This window comes from Sinocyclocheilus grahami, unplaced genomic scaffold, assembly GCF_001515645.1.
Source record: "Sinocyclocheilus grahami isolate Dianchi unplaced genomic scaffold, SAMN03320097.WGS_v1.1 scaffold104.1, whole genome shotgun sequence".
Taxonomy (NCBI): domain Eukaryota; kingdom Metazoa; phylum Chordata; class Actinopteri; order Cypriniformes; family Cyprinidae; genus Sinocyclocheilus; species Sinocyclocheilus grahami.
The window spans coordinates 36092-52988 of NW_015505283.1; the positions used below are offsets into that span (position 1 = coordinate 36092).

Sequence of the window (16897 nt, forward strand, 5' to 3'; positions counted from 1 at the left end):
ATATATTATATATATATATATATATATATATATATATATATATATATATATATATACGTTCTTTGTGCATAGCTGTCCTTTGTGTGTTTCTAAAGTCTCTTATGCTCACCACAGTTCCATAAGCAATCAAAAATATCGATCTATCTATCGATCTATCTATCAATAAGCTCTTCATCAGAACAGATCTGGAACAGGAACATAAAGAGTTTTTTTATGGATAATGGTCTTGTATTTTGTTCAGAAGCAATGATTTAAAGTTAAAATGTCTTAAAAATGAATTTGTTTCTTAGAAACAGTTTCTTGTTTCACAAGACATTAATCGATTGGAGTTGTGTGGATTATTGTGATGTTTTTAATCAGCTGTTTGGACTCTCATTCTGACGGCCCCCATTCACTGCTGAGGTTCCATTGGTGAGCAAGTGATTTCTTCAAATCTGTTCTGATGATCTTGGATGGCCTGAAGGTGAGTACATTTTCATTTTTGGGTGATTTATTCCTTTAAGGCAGGTACACATTCGCAATATCACAAAGTTCTGTCATGAAACTCTAGGAGGCGCAGGCCGATTGGTTCTAACTCAATCTGAAATAATGACATCATTATTCACACTGCACAGCTGATTGGTTTCTTTTCACATCAGCAGCCAATGAGATCACTCTGCTAAAATAACGAAGGAGTGGCTTCACAACAATTCTGTGACTGTTCTTGAATGGCCCAGCCAGGGCCCTGACTTAAACCCAATTGAGCATCTCTGGAGAGACCTAAAAATGGCTGTCCCCCAACGTTTACCATCCAACCTGACAGAACTGGAGAGGATCTGCAAGGAGGAATGGCAGAGGATCCCCAAATCCAGGTGTGAAAAACTTGTTGCATCTTTCCCAAAAAGACTCATGGCTGTATTAGATCAGAGAGGGCCTAACTTATTGTAAAAACATTTACATTTTTTAAATAAATGTTTTAAAATATAATTATTACACATTTTAAGCAATTCATAATTTGACAAACATCATCTAAATAAAATAAATACAACTTTTGTGAAAAAAAAGAACTCTTCAAATCTGCGTAATCAGTGAATTGACTTATGAATTACGCCCATTTTATCCATATTAGAATGTTTCCGCCTAGCGTTTCCACCTAGCTGGACCTCTGTGTTTGGTGGTCCAGCTATGAAATTACAGAGGGCCAAGCAATAGTAAATCAATGGGGGAGTAATTTCAAATGACAGAAAAATTGACCAATCATATCTTTCCTCTAAATGGGTGTGCCTTGTTATCACTAACTTGATGTAAGTTCCGCCCACTGTGGGGACCTCTCAGAAAAAAAATATATATGCTGATAAACTAACTAGCTATTATTCACGTCACGATGGAAGCCGCAAATAACATAAGTGAGCACATTTACTAGACTGCTGAGCCAATAATAACATTATATATTATAAACACTGCTTGTTTGTCATGAAGTGTCTGTCGCTAATTTGTTTTGTGTCAGTGCTGTCATGATGTGTTGTCTTAAACACATTACATTTGTTGGTTTTGTGTGATGGGAGGGAGTGTCTGTACGTTTTGCCCGCTGAAGTGCACATATTGTGTGATGCTGCATTTGTAATGAGGATTTCCATTTGACTTTTTATGGTTTTATTTTGGTAATATCAGTCACTCTCGCTGTGCTGTTTTGTTGCGGTCGCACATCGGACGAGAAGCACAGTGGTGCCCCGGTGCAAAACGTATCACACACTGAACACGTCGCGTCAGCAAACGGGATGAGAAATCGCGATCTCTAGCACAATGAATCACGGAATTTATTAGAGCCACAGAAAGACAAACGTTTTGCTGAAAAATCTTCCAACGTAGGATGAAGTCATTATGTACATTAACAATAATTTGGGACAAATATAATGTAATTTAATGGAAAATGATGTGAGTGGCACTGAGGTGCTCTGTGGAGCGGCAGGATTATGAACAGCGCCCGGAGTCGGGATCCGTGGACAGTCGCCGGTGGCGCCACCGGTGTGCATACAGTCATGGAAAACAATGTGTAGGGGAATTTTAAAGACGTGGTGCGGTGTGGTGCAGGGGCTGCACATGTCGTCCAGTGTGCGACTGCCTTAAGGCTGGATAGCCTCTTGTTTCAGAGGTGGAATTGTTAAAGATGACATTTAGAAGAGGACACCGTAAGCTAGGCTGCTAGTTTTTCCCCCGACGAGGGTAGGGGGAGAGGGCCTAGGCTCAAGAGTCACTGTTCGCTACTGGTATATTGCCATGCTAAACTCTCCGAAAGTTATCATGACAGAAATATGTTTAGTTATAATGGAAATTATTATTTTGTGTTCCACAGAAGAATGTGGAAAGCATTTGAAATGACATGAGCACCAGCAAATGACTTAGCATACTTGCTAGTCACAGTATAGTTAGGGAAAGTGTGAGTAAAAGTAAACACCATCTCATTATGCTTAGTTCTCCTTCCTTGCTTGTTACGTTTAGTTTTACGGTTATGGCTGAAGTGCGTCAATGAAAGGTCAACCCAGATTATGTGTACAGAGTGAACTAAAAATAAAAAGTAAGCCAATATGTACGTACTTGGTTATGCTGCTCTGATATTAATCACTATGTGTACATCAGTTGAGGTCATGTATATAATAAAACCTGGCATTCACTAACACTTTAAGGCTTAAGGTTTTAATCTGCCCACAACAGAACAGTTTTCCGTATTTCTTTTAGGAATGTAATATTTTAAGCTGCAGCTTTTTTTGTTGTTGTTGATTTAACAGAGCTGGTGAAATGCTCAAACATTTTGAATGATCTAACAAGCTCTTCTTCAACCATTGACTATCGAATAAAATGTTTAATACAAGAGGTGTATTACTTGTTACTAAACACATCAGAACTCAGACGAGGCAGAACGGTACTAAATTAGCCATATGGCTTATTAATCCCATGATGTTTATGGAGAAGGAATCAATGCACAATGCCATGCTTTAGTAAATGAGGAGGTACTCATTTATATTATAATATTGTTATATTGTTTTCAAGAATGCCTGGTGATAAATAGAGAGAACTCCTGCCTGTGAGTGTGAAAAAAATGTGTCTTTACCTACTGGCTGGTATCCCTGCCTTGTGGGCCCACCAAATGGATTTCTGCTTCCAAAAGATCCCGCGTCAATGGATCCGTAAGACATTCTGGGTCCTCCAATAGTTTCTTGAGCAGCCAAATGGGACTAGTCTGCACGGGGGGGGGGGAATAAAAACAAGAATGCATATAGTTATAACCACAATTATGGAAAGAGAGGCCCCCGTCTTCACACAGATCTTCAACAAATCACTGGCGCTGAGTGTAGTTCCCTGCTGCTTCAAACGCTCCACCATCATTCTGGTCCCCAAAAAACCCCAAATCACTGGACGCTCTCACGTCTGTGGTCATGAAGACATTTGAGCGACTGGTCCTGGCCTACCTGAAGGCAGGGGCGTAGCAATCATTTCAGAAGTGAGGGGGACAGAAATGTAAATATATATATATATATATATATATATATACAGTGTATATATATATATTTTTTAAGCAACAAAATGGGCATAGCCTGCACGGGGGGGGGGAATAAAAACAAGAATGCATATAGTTATAACCACAATTATGGAAAGAGAGGCCCCCGTCTTCACACAGATCTTCAACAAATCACTGGCGCTGAGTGTAGTTCCCTGCTGCTTCAAACGCTCCACCATCATTCTGGTCCCCAAAAAACCCCAAATCACTGGACGCTCTCACGTCTGTGGTCATGAAGACATTTGAGCGACTGGTCCTGGCCTACCTGAAGGCAGGGGCGTAGCAATCATTTCAGAAGTGAGGGGGACAGAAATTTAAAATAACTGTTTTCTATGTGAATATATTTTAAAATGAAATTTATTCCTGTGATCAAAGCTGAATTTTCAGCATCATTACTCCAGTCTTCAGTGTCACATGATCCTTCAGAAATCATTCTAATATGCTGATTTGCTGCTCAAGAAACCTTTTTTAATTATTATTATTATCAATATTTAAAACCATTGAGTACATTTTTTCAGGATTATTTGATGAATAGAAAGATCCAAAGATCAGCATTTATCTTAAATGAAAAGCTTTTTTAACATTATACACTATACCATTGAAAAGCTTAGAGTCAGTATAATTATCTTTTTTTTTGGAACATTTAGAAAAATTATAGAAATTAATACTTTTATTTAGCAAGGATGCTTTAAATTGATCAAAAGCGATGATAAAGACATTTATAATGTTACAAAATATTTATATTTCAGATAAATGCTGTTCTTCTGAACTTTCTATTCACATTTACATTTACATTTAATCCTTTAGCAGACACTTTTATCCAAAGCGACTTGCAAATGAGGACAACAGAAGCAATCAAAACCAACAAAAGAGCAATAATATTCAAGTGCTATGACAAGTCTCGAATAGCCCAGCGCAGTACACGTAGCAAGGTTTTTTTTTTTTAGATTAGCATATTGAATAGAAAATGAATAGGAAACACTAGTGTTAGAGAGCTTTTTTTCTAATAAATAAAAAGAAAACAAGTAGATAGAATACAAAAGAACAGAGAAAGCTAGTGTTAGGGACCTTTTTTTAAAGAAAACATGCAGTTAGAAAACGAACAGAGAGTGCAAGCATTAGAGGGCTTTTTAAAATAATAATCGTAGAATAACTTTATACACAAATGGCTATATTCACAGTGATTATACTTAATTCATATTTTGATTCATAAAAATCGTCTACATACAGTATGTAGTACGAGTTAAGGCTGCTCTGTGCCTGCTCAAAATTATGTGTAAGGACAGACAAAAATATGTCTGCTCTCCCACCTCAGTTAAGTCTGTGTACAGACACCTAAATGAAACTTCAGAAGGCACTTCTGTCACACCTTTACAGTGTGACTTTGGAAGACTTTTGCTCAGAGTGTTTGTGTTTTGTATGCATCAAAGAAACCTGAAAAAAATCTACTCTGCTGTTTTCAACATCATCATCTTTTTTTTTTTTGAGCAGCAAATCAGAATATTAGAATGATTTCTGAAGGATCATGTGACTGGAGTAATGATGCTAAAAAATGTAGCTTTGAAATCACAGGAATAAATTACAAACCCGATTCCAAAAAAGTTGGGACACTGTACAAATTGTGAATAAAAACAGAATGCAATGATGTGGAAGTTTAAAATTTCAATATTTTATTCAGAATACAACATAGATGACATATCAAATGTTTAAACTGAGAAAATGTATCATTTTAAGGGAAAAATAAGTTGATTTTAAATTTCATGGCTCATACGAAGGCAAATTCATAGATACTAAACAAGGTAAGATTACATATAGTGAAAAGGGAGGATCAGGAATGGGTCCTCTCACAAGCATACTAAAATAGTCTAAGAATATCAAAGACAAAATACACAATGACAATAATATACTCAATGGCCTGAAGAAATATGTGTGTTCATTCAAATAACGGTTTTTCTATGAATTAACTAGAACACAGTCCATTTCTACTCTGCTTTTCCTTGGGACAAGCAGGGATTTTCCCTGCTTTACATACTTTTGGCCAATAAACCCAGTGATATCAGCGTTGGTTGCCATGCAACAAAGTGGCCTGTTCGACTTCCTGGGGTGTTACGCATTCCGGGGGGAAGGGTCCATGGGTCCTCATATGGCTTGTTAACTGAGGTTACAGAGTATTTGTCATATAAAAAGAGAATATATAGTGTGTATTATTACACACAGATGCTACAACATTTCAAAATCAATGTCAATCTCACTTTCAACATTTGATATGTTATATATATTCTATTGTGAATAAAATATAAGTTTATGAGATTTGTAAATTATTCCATTCCTTTTTTACTCACAATTTGTACAGTGTCCCAACTTTTTTTGTAATTGGGTTTGTACATTTTAAAATATATTTAAATAGAAAACATTTATTTTAAATCGTAAAAATATTTCAAAATGTTAATGTTTTGCTGTACTTTGGATCAAATAAATTGGTGAACAGAAGAGACTTCTTTAAAAACATTAAAAATCTTACTGTTCAAAACCTTTTGACTCGTAGTGAATAGGCAACTTTAATTATTTTCTTACTTCTAGCTTTTAATTGGCTAAGAAATTAGATACACTGCTGGACAATAATCAATAATAAGGATTCATTTATATACTACAAACACTATCACATAATAAGGCAGAATAGTTTCTATACTGTAATGAATACTATGTCAATTAGCACTGCATTGTTCATATACTTTATTTATTACCTGGAGATGACTTGGAAAAACACAAATAAACCATATATTGTTGCAATCATATGTTTAATGTCTTCATGTTTCAAAAACGTTTCTGTTTTTCTGTGAAAAGTAAACAACTGTTTTTATACAGCCATAGACACTTTTGTCCATATTAGGGATTTCCTGGTATGACTTTCTGCACAGAGTGCCTTCTGGCTTCGAGTATGAATGAAACATACACTGCATGGAGTGTTTTGCGCTCCGTGATGTTCATCTTGTCTTATTCTGGGTCCGAATAAAACCATCAGGTCATGCACAGACAATCCTGTCTCTTTAAATTTAAATCTATATTTATTCACACCAGCTTTTGAAAACCTCTATGCAAACACACTTGCCTGAAATGGTGCAGGGGACGAATTTACATCATATTAAAAGTGGGGGTGACACGTCCTCCACGTCCCCCGCGTGATCTACGCTCCTGCCTGAAGGTGCTGGATCCTCTCCAGTTTGCCTACAGAGCAAACAGGTCTGTGGATGACACAGTCAACATGGGACTGCATTACATCCTGCAACACCTTGACAAAACTGGGAATAACGCAATATCTTATTTGTGGACTTCAGTTCAGCCTTCAATACCATCATGCCTGACCTTCTCTCAGACAAACTCACACAGCTCTCTGTGCCCACCTCCATCTGTCAGTGGATCACCAGCTTCCTGACAGACAGGCAGCAGCTAGTGAGGCTGGGCAAACTCACATCCAGGACTATCGCGATCAGCACTGGAGCTCCTCAGGGATGTGTTCTCTCCCCACTGCTCTTCTGCCTGTATACACATGATTGCACTTCAAAGGACCCCTCTGTCAAGCTCCTGAAGTCTGCGGACGACACTACAGTCATCGGCCTCATCAATGACGGAGACGAGTCTGCTTACAGACACGAGGTTAAGCAGCTGGCTGTCTGGTGCAGTCTTAACAACCTGGAGCTAAAAACTCTCAAAACTGTGGAGATGATAGCGGACTTCAGGAGGAACCCCCCTCACCATCATGAACAGCACTGTGACTGCAGTGGAGTCATTCAGGTTCCTGGGCAACACCATCTCTCAGAACCTGAAGTTGGACAATCACATTGACTCTATTGTGAAAAAGGCCCAGCAGAGGCTGTATTTCTTCCATCAGCTTAGGAAGTTCAGCCTGCCACAGGAGCTGCTGAAACAGTTCTACTCGGCCATCATTGCATATGTCCTGTGTTCATCTATAACTGTTTGGTTTGGTTCAGCTACCAAAACAGACATCAGAAGACTACAACGGAGAGTCAGGACTGCTGAGAGGATTATTGGTGCCCCTCTACCCAACCTCCAAGAACTTTACCTCTCCAGAGTGAGGAAAAGGGCTAAGAAAATCACTCTGGACCCCATACCCAGCCCTCTCTCTCTTTGAACTGTTGCCCTCTGGCCGGCGCTACAGAGCGCTGTGCACCAAAACAGCCAGACACAAGAACAGTTTTTTCCCCAAGGCCATATCGCACCTGAACAACACATAAAACACCTCAGTACTGCACATCTGTAAATAACTCATTAAACCTTCATCTGTAAATAGCACATATGCACATTCACAGTTCTGTCTATGGACATTTATCCTTTTTCTGTATACTTTTATTACTATTGTTATTTATAATTTATTGTCTATTCTCTCATTTTATGTATGTCTGCACTTTGTTTGTATTTTCTGTACTGGAAGCTCCTAACACCAAGAAAAAATCCTTGTGTGCGTGTGAACACACTTGGCAATAAAGCTCTTTCTGATTCTGATTCTCTTTCTGATACAGGTGCATCTCAATACATTTTTTCTTAAAAATTGAGTTGATTAGCTGATTGGCATGTCACCATATTCTAATTGGTTGAGATAGTGAATTGGTGGGTTTTTATTAAATGTGAGCCAAAATCATCACAATTAAAAGAGCCATAGACTTAAACTACTTCAGTCTATGTGCATTGAATTTATTTAATACACGAGTTTCACAATTTGAGTTGAATTACTGAAATAAATGAACTTTTCCACAACATTCTAATTTATTGAGATGCACCTGTAGATCTACTTGAATGAAGTCAGTCCTGACCCCTCTAAACTGTGACCTATCAAACTCCTGGGGCCTGGTGCGCAATTAACAGAGGCGCATGTGCTACTTCATCAGTGCACTTGGACTGTGTGTCAGTTACATTCATTAGCAAAGTGCTGAAGGTGTGAACTAATATGGGGCATCTGTGGCACGATTTCACCCCACAGTGACATGTACTTTGTGTGTGTGAGTGCGAGCATGAATTAAACCCCTTGTGACACAGCTACACTACTCATGCCATGAATCAGTCCTCGCGAACCACTCAGTCATCTGCACTGGCTGCTGACATTCATAATAACTTTGTGAGGGGTGTGTAACACGGTTAAAATGTTAAAGAATGCATTGAGAAAGCGTGTGTCGACCCGTTCACCCTCTACACAGCGTGCACAATGAGAGAGCAGACCTGCGCAATGGAATCATCTACAGTACCATCATGTCACGAATACAGCATCAAATGTCATCATCTACATCATGCATGAGGACTACAGAAATCACACTTCACATGCTACAATCCTTGCATTTTTACAAAGATGTGGAATTAAAGGGATAGTTCACCAATAAATGAAAATAAATTAAAATGCCCCTCGTGTAGATGATTTAACTAAATGTAACAACTTTTGAAGTGCCAGTTAAACGAATTTAAGCAAATTAATAGACAGCCCAAAAAAAGTGACAATAACAATACAGCACACACACATGGACCGACTGGCTACAGTTTAAGCATATTGCACATAACAATGTCCAGAGTTAATAATAATAATAATAATGTAGTTGCTGCTGTTGTAAATAACACTAATAACAATAACAACAATAATAATAATATTTACTGTCTCTACACAGGGCAGTTTTTTTACAGCATCACATAAAATAAATTTCACAATTACAAAGACACAAATATACAAAAATAAAATAAAATAAAAAAGACAAATAAGATATGGAGCAGTTATAATCATCATATTTATTGTCCCGATACAATTTGTTTCTTTATTTCTTTTTTGCAGCATCAAATACAATTTAATTCAAAATCACAAAGACAAACAACAAAAATAAATAAAAAATTATAAAATAAAATAAAGTAGACAAACATGCTGTACAAATATAATTCAGCACGTACACATACAACATACACACTAATTTAAAATAGATGCTAATAATAATAATATTCAAGAAAATGTGTGTGCTTATCCCAAATGAATTCCAAATCATTTAGTGAATAACAACTTGCCTTTTAGTTTAGTTTCTTATGCCTCATAGCTTCAAAATATGACTCATATGGACCACATTTACAGTATGATAATTTTAAGGTGCTTTTTTGACATTTTGGCAGCCGCAAAATGTATTCGCTTTCATTATACTGAAAATAGAAGACAAGGTATTTAAAAATCCACATTTTCTTTTCCACGGAAGAAAGTATCCGGTATGCAACGACATGAGGGTGAATAAATGACAATTTCCAATTTGAAGTTAACTACACCGTTAAGCGAAAAACATTGCAAAGTTTTAAACATTTCATATGATTATAAGTTTATTATTAGGCATTTCTGTAGATCCAGGCAGGATATGCAAGCTAAACTCTAAAAGTGCAGAAGAAAGTGTGAGGACCTGTGGAGATAATGACAGATGTCTCCGCTGAAAAAGATTGCGTTGTTTCTGAAGCAGAGACTGAGGTGGGCGAGGTGGCCAAGCCTGCGGGAGGAATGAGATGGAAGATGAAATTTGCCGGGCCACGTGGCCAAATAATCCGATTAATTTCCATAGAGCGGGAAGATTAATTACTTTTGGCAGCAATAAAACATTGATGTGCTTCTTGATTTTGAGCCCAGACAATGTTTTGCTAATTCTTGCTCATGCTCACTCAGATCCTGGGAGATATTTACTTTGATTATTTTTGTTTTGACTATATTTGCCTACATTTTTCAATTTAGAATTTTTTTCTTTGCTTTGCACGGTTCACAAAAAAAAATAACACCAATTTTTAATGCTGCTGGTAATTTCTCATTTCATTCAACTTGGAAACATGATATTTCTCTTTCACACCAAATAAGACTATAAAGTGGGGTGATCACAAAACCTGTATTTAGCAGAGTCCGCTTGTGATCTGATTGGCCAAAACAGATGTATCTGAATTCTCAGAAGGTAATTAAACAACAGCTTAGTTCTGTTAAACCTTTCCAGCCTCAGGTTTTGCTGCCACAGAGGCTTCCATCATGACTGGATGGACTGACAGGTCACTCATATAAGAAACACAGCGGTTGATTAACTCAGGTTGATCAGTCTGTCACTCACAATTAGACAGCTGTCTGTTCCTCTGCTAATCATGTGACTGGACAGGAAGGGGCAAGAGGACACAACTCTATTTATAAAATGTACTCAATCCCAATGTTTCAGGATGTAATAAATATTTGAAGCAAGTACTAGTACTGAAACCTGCTAATGAAGTCATATAAGTACTACATACATAGATAGATGTTCTCTAATGGATAGCATATGCACATATTCTGCAGTTAAGTAGTAACTGGATTAACTTTGAATATGAAATACTTTTATTTCAGCAGTCATTCCACAAACAACATTTAAAATGTATGTGAAATACATTTAATTTAACTTAGGATATACTGTACATTTAATGTTTATGTTTAATGGCATGGCAGTTTAGAATAGGCCAATAAAAGCACAGTTTGAAAGAGCTGTAGTGCTGTACAAGTGACTCTTGATAATATTAATTGTTTTTGAACAAGAGAAAAATTTGAGGTCAATTATGGATCAAACATCACCCTAATGTAACATGGGTAATAAAAAACCTTCACCATAAAAATGAGCTCTGAAAGTACACCGAGAGAGAAATTGAGAGAGACTGATAGAGCAAAAAGTGAGAGCGATAAACTTAAAAGTGACCATTTTTGGAACTCGTTGTGCTAGTTAAACAAATTTAAGCAAATTAACAGACAGCTAAATAAATCAATTAAATAAAAGATTTAATTGAAAGACGTCTTTCTGGCAGACTGTACCCATGGACTGGCCACAGTTTGGTGTGTGCACAAAAATGTAAAGAGATGGCTAAAATAGCAGTAATAAAAACAGGCCAATAATAATAAATAATGATGATGATGATGATGATAATAATAATAATAATAATAATAATACATAATGATGATGATGATAATGATGATGATAATAATAATAATAATAATAAATAATAATAAATATTGCTGTAAAAATAATAATACATTAAATGTATTAATATTATTATTATTATTATAATTACAATATTGTATGTAATAAGTTATTATATATGTATTATTGTTATTTATAATTACTACTACTGCTGCTCATATTACTACTATTTATTCCGTTTTTATTTTGAGTTTTTATTGAGTTTTTATTTTATTTTAATCAATTTTATTCAATTAAATTTTATTTTGTTTAATTTAATTTTTTATTTTATTTTATAGTGATTGGGTCAATAAAAATTGCCTGCAGAACTAAACCGAAAGGCGTGGACACAGTTATTTTTGCACCAGACCTTACCTACGCATTTGTAGTTTCCATTTCAGATGCAAAATTTATGGGAGGAGAGTATTAAAATGAATCAAGCAATGCAATTTACTAATGTTTGCGCCCGTCAAATTACTGGTATTTGCACCATTATTTAATGCCCAAAAAAAGCATGTCTTAAACAGGCTGTAATTTGTACTGCTCTTGGTAGATTGCTCTGGTCATTATGGAAATGATCTGGCTGCATCTGTTTTTTAATGTGCGCATTGTTGCACGTCCTGATTTTGCTGAGTTAGATGTGTTCCTAGGTCAACATATTTTGTTGACCCTGGAACAACATTTTAATCCAAAAATTTAGTCTTGGCCATATCCCAACACCTAAACCTAACCTTAACCATGAGTAATCCCTAAAATCAGAGGAAATGATAGATGAATGACACTGATGTACAAGCACCAAACACTGATTGTAAGCCTAAACTTCACAAAAACTATAAACTGGTTCTTCAAATCTGATTGGTTAATCACAATGTCGTTCCAGGGTCAGCAAAGATGTTGATCCAGGAACATGTTGCACTTAGTAAAATCAGGATCTGCATGCATTGTTAGTAAATCACCCGCAGTATTTACCCTTCCATCGGCGCTTTTATGGAATTGCGCTCTAACGCTAATTTGACCCGTTTAGTAAATCTGGCCCTAATGTTTTATAGACCACCTTGCGAGTAAAACACTGTACTGTATTGAATGAATAAACATCTTATTGAAAAAAATAATAGTAATCCACAAAAGGGAACAGGGGCTGTATTCAGACCTTGAAAGAAACATTGAGAGGTGATTTGAGGTGAAAACGGAAAGCAAGAAGCAGAGACAGGAAGGAGGGAGGGGGCATATGTGTCATTTCACAGCTGCCGTTGAGGTGTCTTCTGTCTCTTTTTGTGTGTGTGGTGAGCAAGTGTGGGAGAGCGAGTTTGTCAATGCGTGTTATCAGAGAGGAGGTGGAAGTGGGCCGGCAATAAATACAGCCATCAGAGGCCGTTCAGGATTGTGGGCCGACAGGGGGCCGACAGAATGCTTCATCACTTCCTCTCATTCTGAATTTGTCCCCTCACTCCGCTCCCTGTCTCCCATTATCACCACGGAGAGGCTTAGCACAGCACGAGAGCACACAGTCACAAAGCGGAACACTCGGGACATACAGCAACTGCTGTCACATGGCCTGCTTATTTCTCACAGACACACACACACACACACACACACACAGCAACAGTGTGCCCACCTGAGGGTTTTATGTGAGTGTGTGTGTGTACCATATCACTCATAGAGTCCGTAAACACCAGCAGTGCACAGTCTCAAAGCCTGTAATCCATATTTTTATGGAGTGATTTACAGGCATTAAGGATGTCAGACCAGTCACTCTCAATCTGCCCCAATACTCTATGGCTGCATTCAGCCAGTGTCTGGGATTGACCGCATTTTCTAACAGGTTTGACTGCCACATTTTTTAGTAGCAAGCCCAGCTGTTGTACAAATAGCTTTGCTTTTCAGGATACAAGCTATTTTTTCTAAATACTACTGGTGTGGCACAGTGGTGATTGCTTTAAAATATCATAAGCATCATAAGTTGAAGCACTACTTTCCCTAAAATGTTATCAGTGATATGTACCTATTTAAATATGATGCACATATGATGTTACTTATGGGGCATTTTAATATTATAGGGAATAAAGTGCAAAATGTCACCTAAATGTGATATACTTTAAATGTACATTAAATACACTACCATTCAAAGATTTAGGTTAGTAAGATTTTTTTGAACATGTCTTTTACGGTCACCATGGCTGCATTTATTTAATCAAAAATACTGTTAAAACCAACCCAGTCTCATAAAAATACGTACCTCTGGGTGCTTTTCTGCAACACCGTTTTTACGTACCTTACTGCACGTTTCGCTGCAGTTTCAAAGACAAATGTCCACTGTGTGGCGCTAAAACACGGGTTCAATACATGAACCCTGGCACGTTTTTATTATGTTGATATAGGTTCGCATTGCTGTGTTTTTATTACGTTGCTTCAGGTACGTATTGCGGCAGTTCAGAATTCAAATATCCGGGGACTGTTGCTAAAAGTTAATGCTCTATCGTGTTGGAAATTTGCCCTACACCAAACCCAACCCTAAACCTACCCGATAGTGTTAACAAATGCAAAACTGATATAAAAACGTGTTTGTTGATGCAACCGTCTCATTTGAACTTACTTATATGTAGATTTGAACCGTTTTGTCGAACCGTAGTTACACGGGATTCAAACCGGAGCTCCTCGCCTCTCAAGTATGTCTCCGTACTCCGTGAGCTACCGAACAAACCTACTGTCGATGAAAACCCATTGATATGAAGCTGGATATGTGCGGTGCTAACGTTCAAAAGCATCAGTTTTCAAATCTCCCAGCATATTAAAATTGTTTTGAAGTCATAACATGATATTCTTTACGTAATTGTGCAAAAATTCCGCTTTATTAATCGAAACTCTGTAAATGTGTGTGAAAAGGAATAAAAGGTGTCGGAGTTTTACTGCCTCTAGTGTTCATTTATTTTGGAAACTGCAGTGATATGTACTTATTGGTACGTATTTCGCGTCTCGCGAAAATGTGCCCCCGGGTACGTTTTTGCCATGAGACCAGGTTGGTTAAAACATAAAATATTTATATATAAACAAGCAGTACAAAACAGCTTGTTATACTTTTTCTTATATTATTTTGATCTTTTGTCATAATTATAGACAAACCTATTTGTAGTGCAAAAAGTCTTAATTACGGTTTACAGCACTTTCTGGTTCTTCTAGTTATTTACCTAATGATGCGCAAGTCTTTCACATTTATAGAAAATAGCTTACTTCTATATTGCTAAATAAGGTGGACAAGCCCTCATGTTTTCATAAAAATATAATTACCTGCAATGCCTATAGGAAATCAATTAAACAGTAGATTTAAAAAACATTTAACATATGTTGTAGATGATCACATCTTCATGCATCTCTTTCAATTCGAAAACATTCTTGTGTATGTATGATGTGACTTCCTCAACAATAGGCCCAGACAGATTCTACGGGCGTTGAAAAAATCTGAAGAATTCTGTGAAATGGATTTAGAGATGGTTAAATGGAAGCAAAGGCCACACTTTCCACAACAAACAGCAGTAAACACCAGATGTAATCAGAGGGATTGTTAGAACTGTGTGAAAGTTATCTAAATCCAACATCATTCATCAAAATCTGAAATGGTGGTGTTTGTTGGGGAAGTAGCATTATTAGCTTTAAGATATTTACATATATGTTTAGCATGTACAGGTTGATGAGGCATCTAATGTGTTATTAGAGGAAATGGTAACACTTTATTTTAGGGTCTCTTAGTTTCTTATTAGCATGCATATTACTAGAATATTAGCCATTTATTAGTACTAATTAAGCACATATAAATGCCTTATTCTACATGACCTTATTCTACATCCCTAATCCTACCCAATGCCTAAACTTAACATCTATCTTACTAACTATTAATAAGCAGCAAATTAGGAATTTATTGAGGGAAAAGTCGTAGTTAATAGTGAATAAGTGTTCCCTATTCTAAAGTGTTACCGAGGAAATAAATAGAAACATCTGCTAATTTAAAACATATACATAAAACATGTATAGCCCCCCCATTGTACCCTAGACACTTATCAGTAGCTAAAATTAATAAGCCAAAATATTTTATAAAACACAAAGAGTGAGGGATGGCTTTGTGAATTATGGCTGTTCCAGTTCTGTGTCTTTCTGCAGAGTTCTGTGGGTGCAGATTTTATGTAGGCTTACTCATCGCCTACTGTTAAATATAACAATGCAGTAAAAAAAACAGTAGCTTGACATGGTGCCATGCATGTGCGTCAAAGAACATGAGGGTGTCATTTGTTTGACGCAGGAAAAAAATAAGGAAAACCCAGTTTAAAAAAATTATAATTAAACCTATTGCTCATTCTAACCATTCAAAATGATCTAATATTAGTGTTTTATGTTGTTAAATGCTTGCCTGCTGATTCAAAGCCCTCATTTTGGCTTTCAATCCTATTACAAAAAAGAGGGAAAAACAGAGGGATCGTAAAGGGGACGCATACACACAACTCCAAAAACTAACATTATAGTATATATACTGTAATGTTGCTCTAAACCTGTACACTCTTAGGAAAAAAAGACGTACAAAAACTGTCATTGGGGCAGTACCCTTTTAAAAGGTACACTTTTGTACCTTATTTTCCCTGAAATGCATATTAGCACCTTAAAGGTATTGGTACTTAACGTTGTACATATTAGCAACTTTTTAAATGGTATAGCCACAGTGACATCTTTTGTAGCTTTTTTCTGAGAGTGTAGGATATTGCTTTAGTGTAGGATATTTTCTTTACTAAACAAATTCATAATTATACAAAAACATGGACAGAGGCCAGGCTGGTCTAACAAAATAACAAATGTAGTTTAATATATATATATATATACATAGTTCAGTCATGAAACTCTACATGGCGCAGGCTGACGGGTTGTTAACGTAACTAATGATATTCAGCAGAGAGTTAAACGACTTGGCACAAGCTGATTGGTTTATGCTGCATATGCAGCCAATGAGATTACTGCCTTGCATTTATATGGTTGGCTAGCATTCACTTGAGATTCCAGCAACGAGTTTTCAGAGTTTCTCTGAAACCCTCCACCTTCCCCAGCTCCACTTTTATAGATCTGCTACGGGTTATTTTATAAGCTATTTATGCAGCAGCAGTATGTCTTAAATACTCACGGCACCGTATCACTATTTGCATTGGCAGTAGCAAGTTGCAGTAACAATAATCTACAACTACAGCAATAACCAACATCAGCAGCAATTCAGCAGCAGCGTAGCAGATCTATTCCGCCAAGACCAAATACATTAACATCTTCATATCCATCACCATGCTAAAATCTTCCAAGAGTTGTCATGATTGATATATATATATATATATATATATATATATATACAGTA

General features: G+C 36.7%; 1 protein-coding gene across 1 annotated transcript in view; it reads right to left on the reverse strand.

The window, feature by feature from the left end:
- The window catches only part of LOC107588472 (t-SNARE domain-containing protein 1-like), a 68278-nt gene that overhangs the window by 29347 nt on the left and 22034 nt on the right, over positions 1–16897 (reverse strand). Inside the window, exon 2 of the mRNA XM_016276573.1 lies at positions 3089–3217. Within this exon, the coding sequence (XP_016132059.1) occupies positions 3089–3173 (85 nt within the window). The 5' untranslated portion in view covers positions 3174–3217. The remainder of the gene's footprint in view (positions 1–3088; positions 3218–16897) is intronic.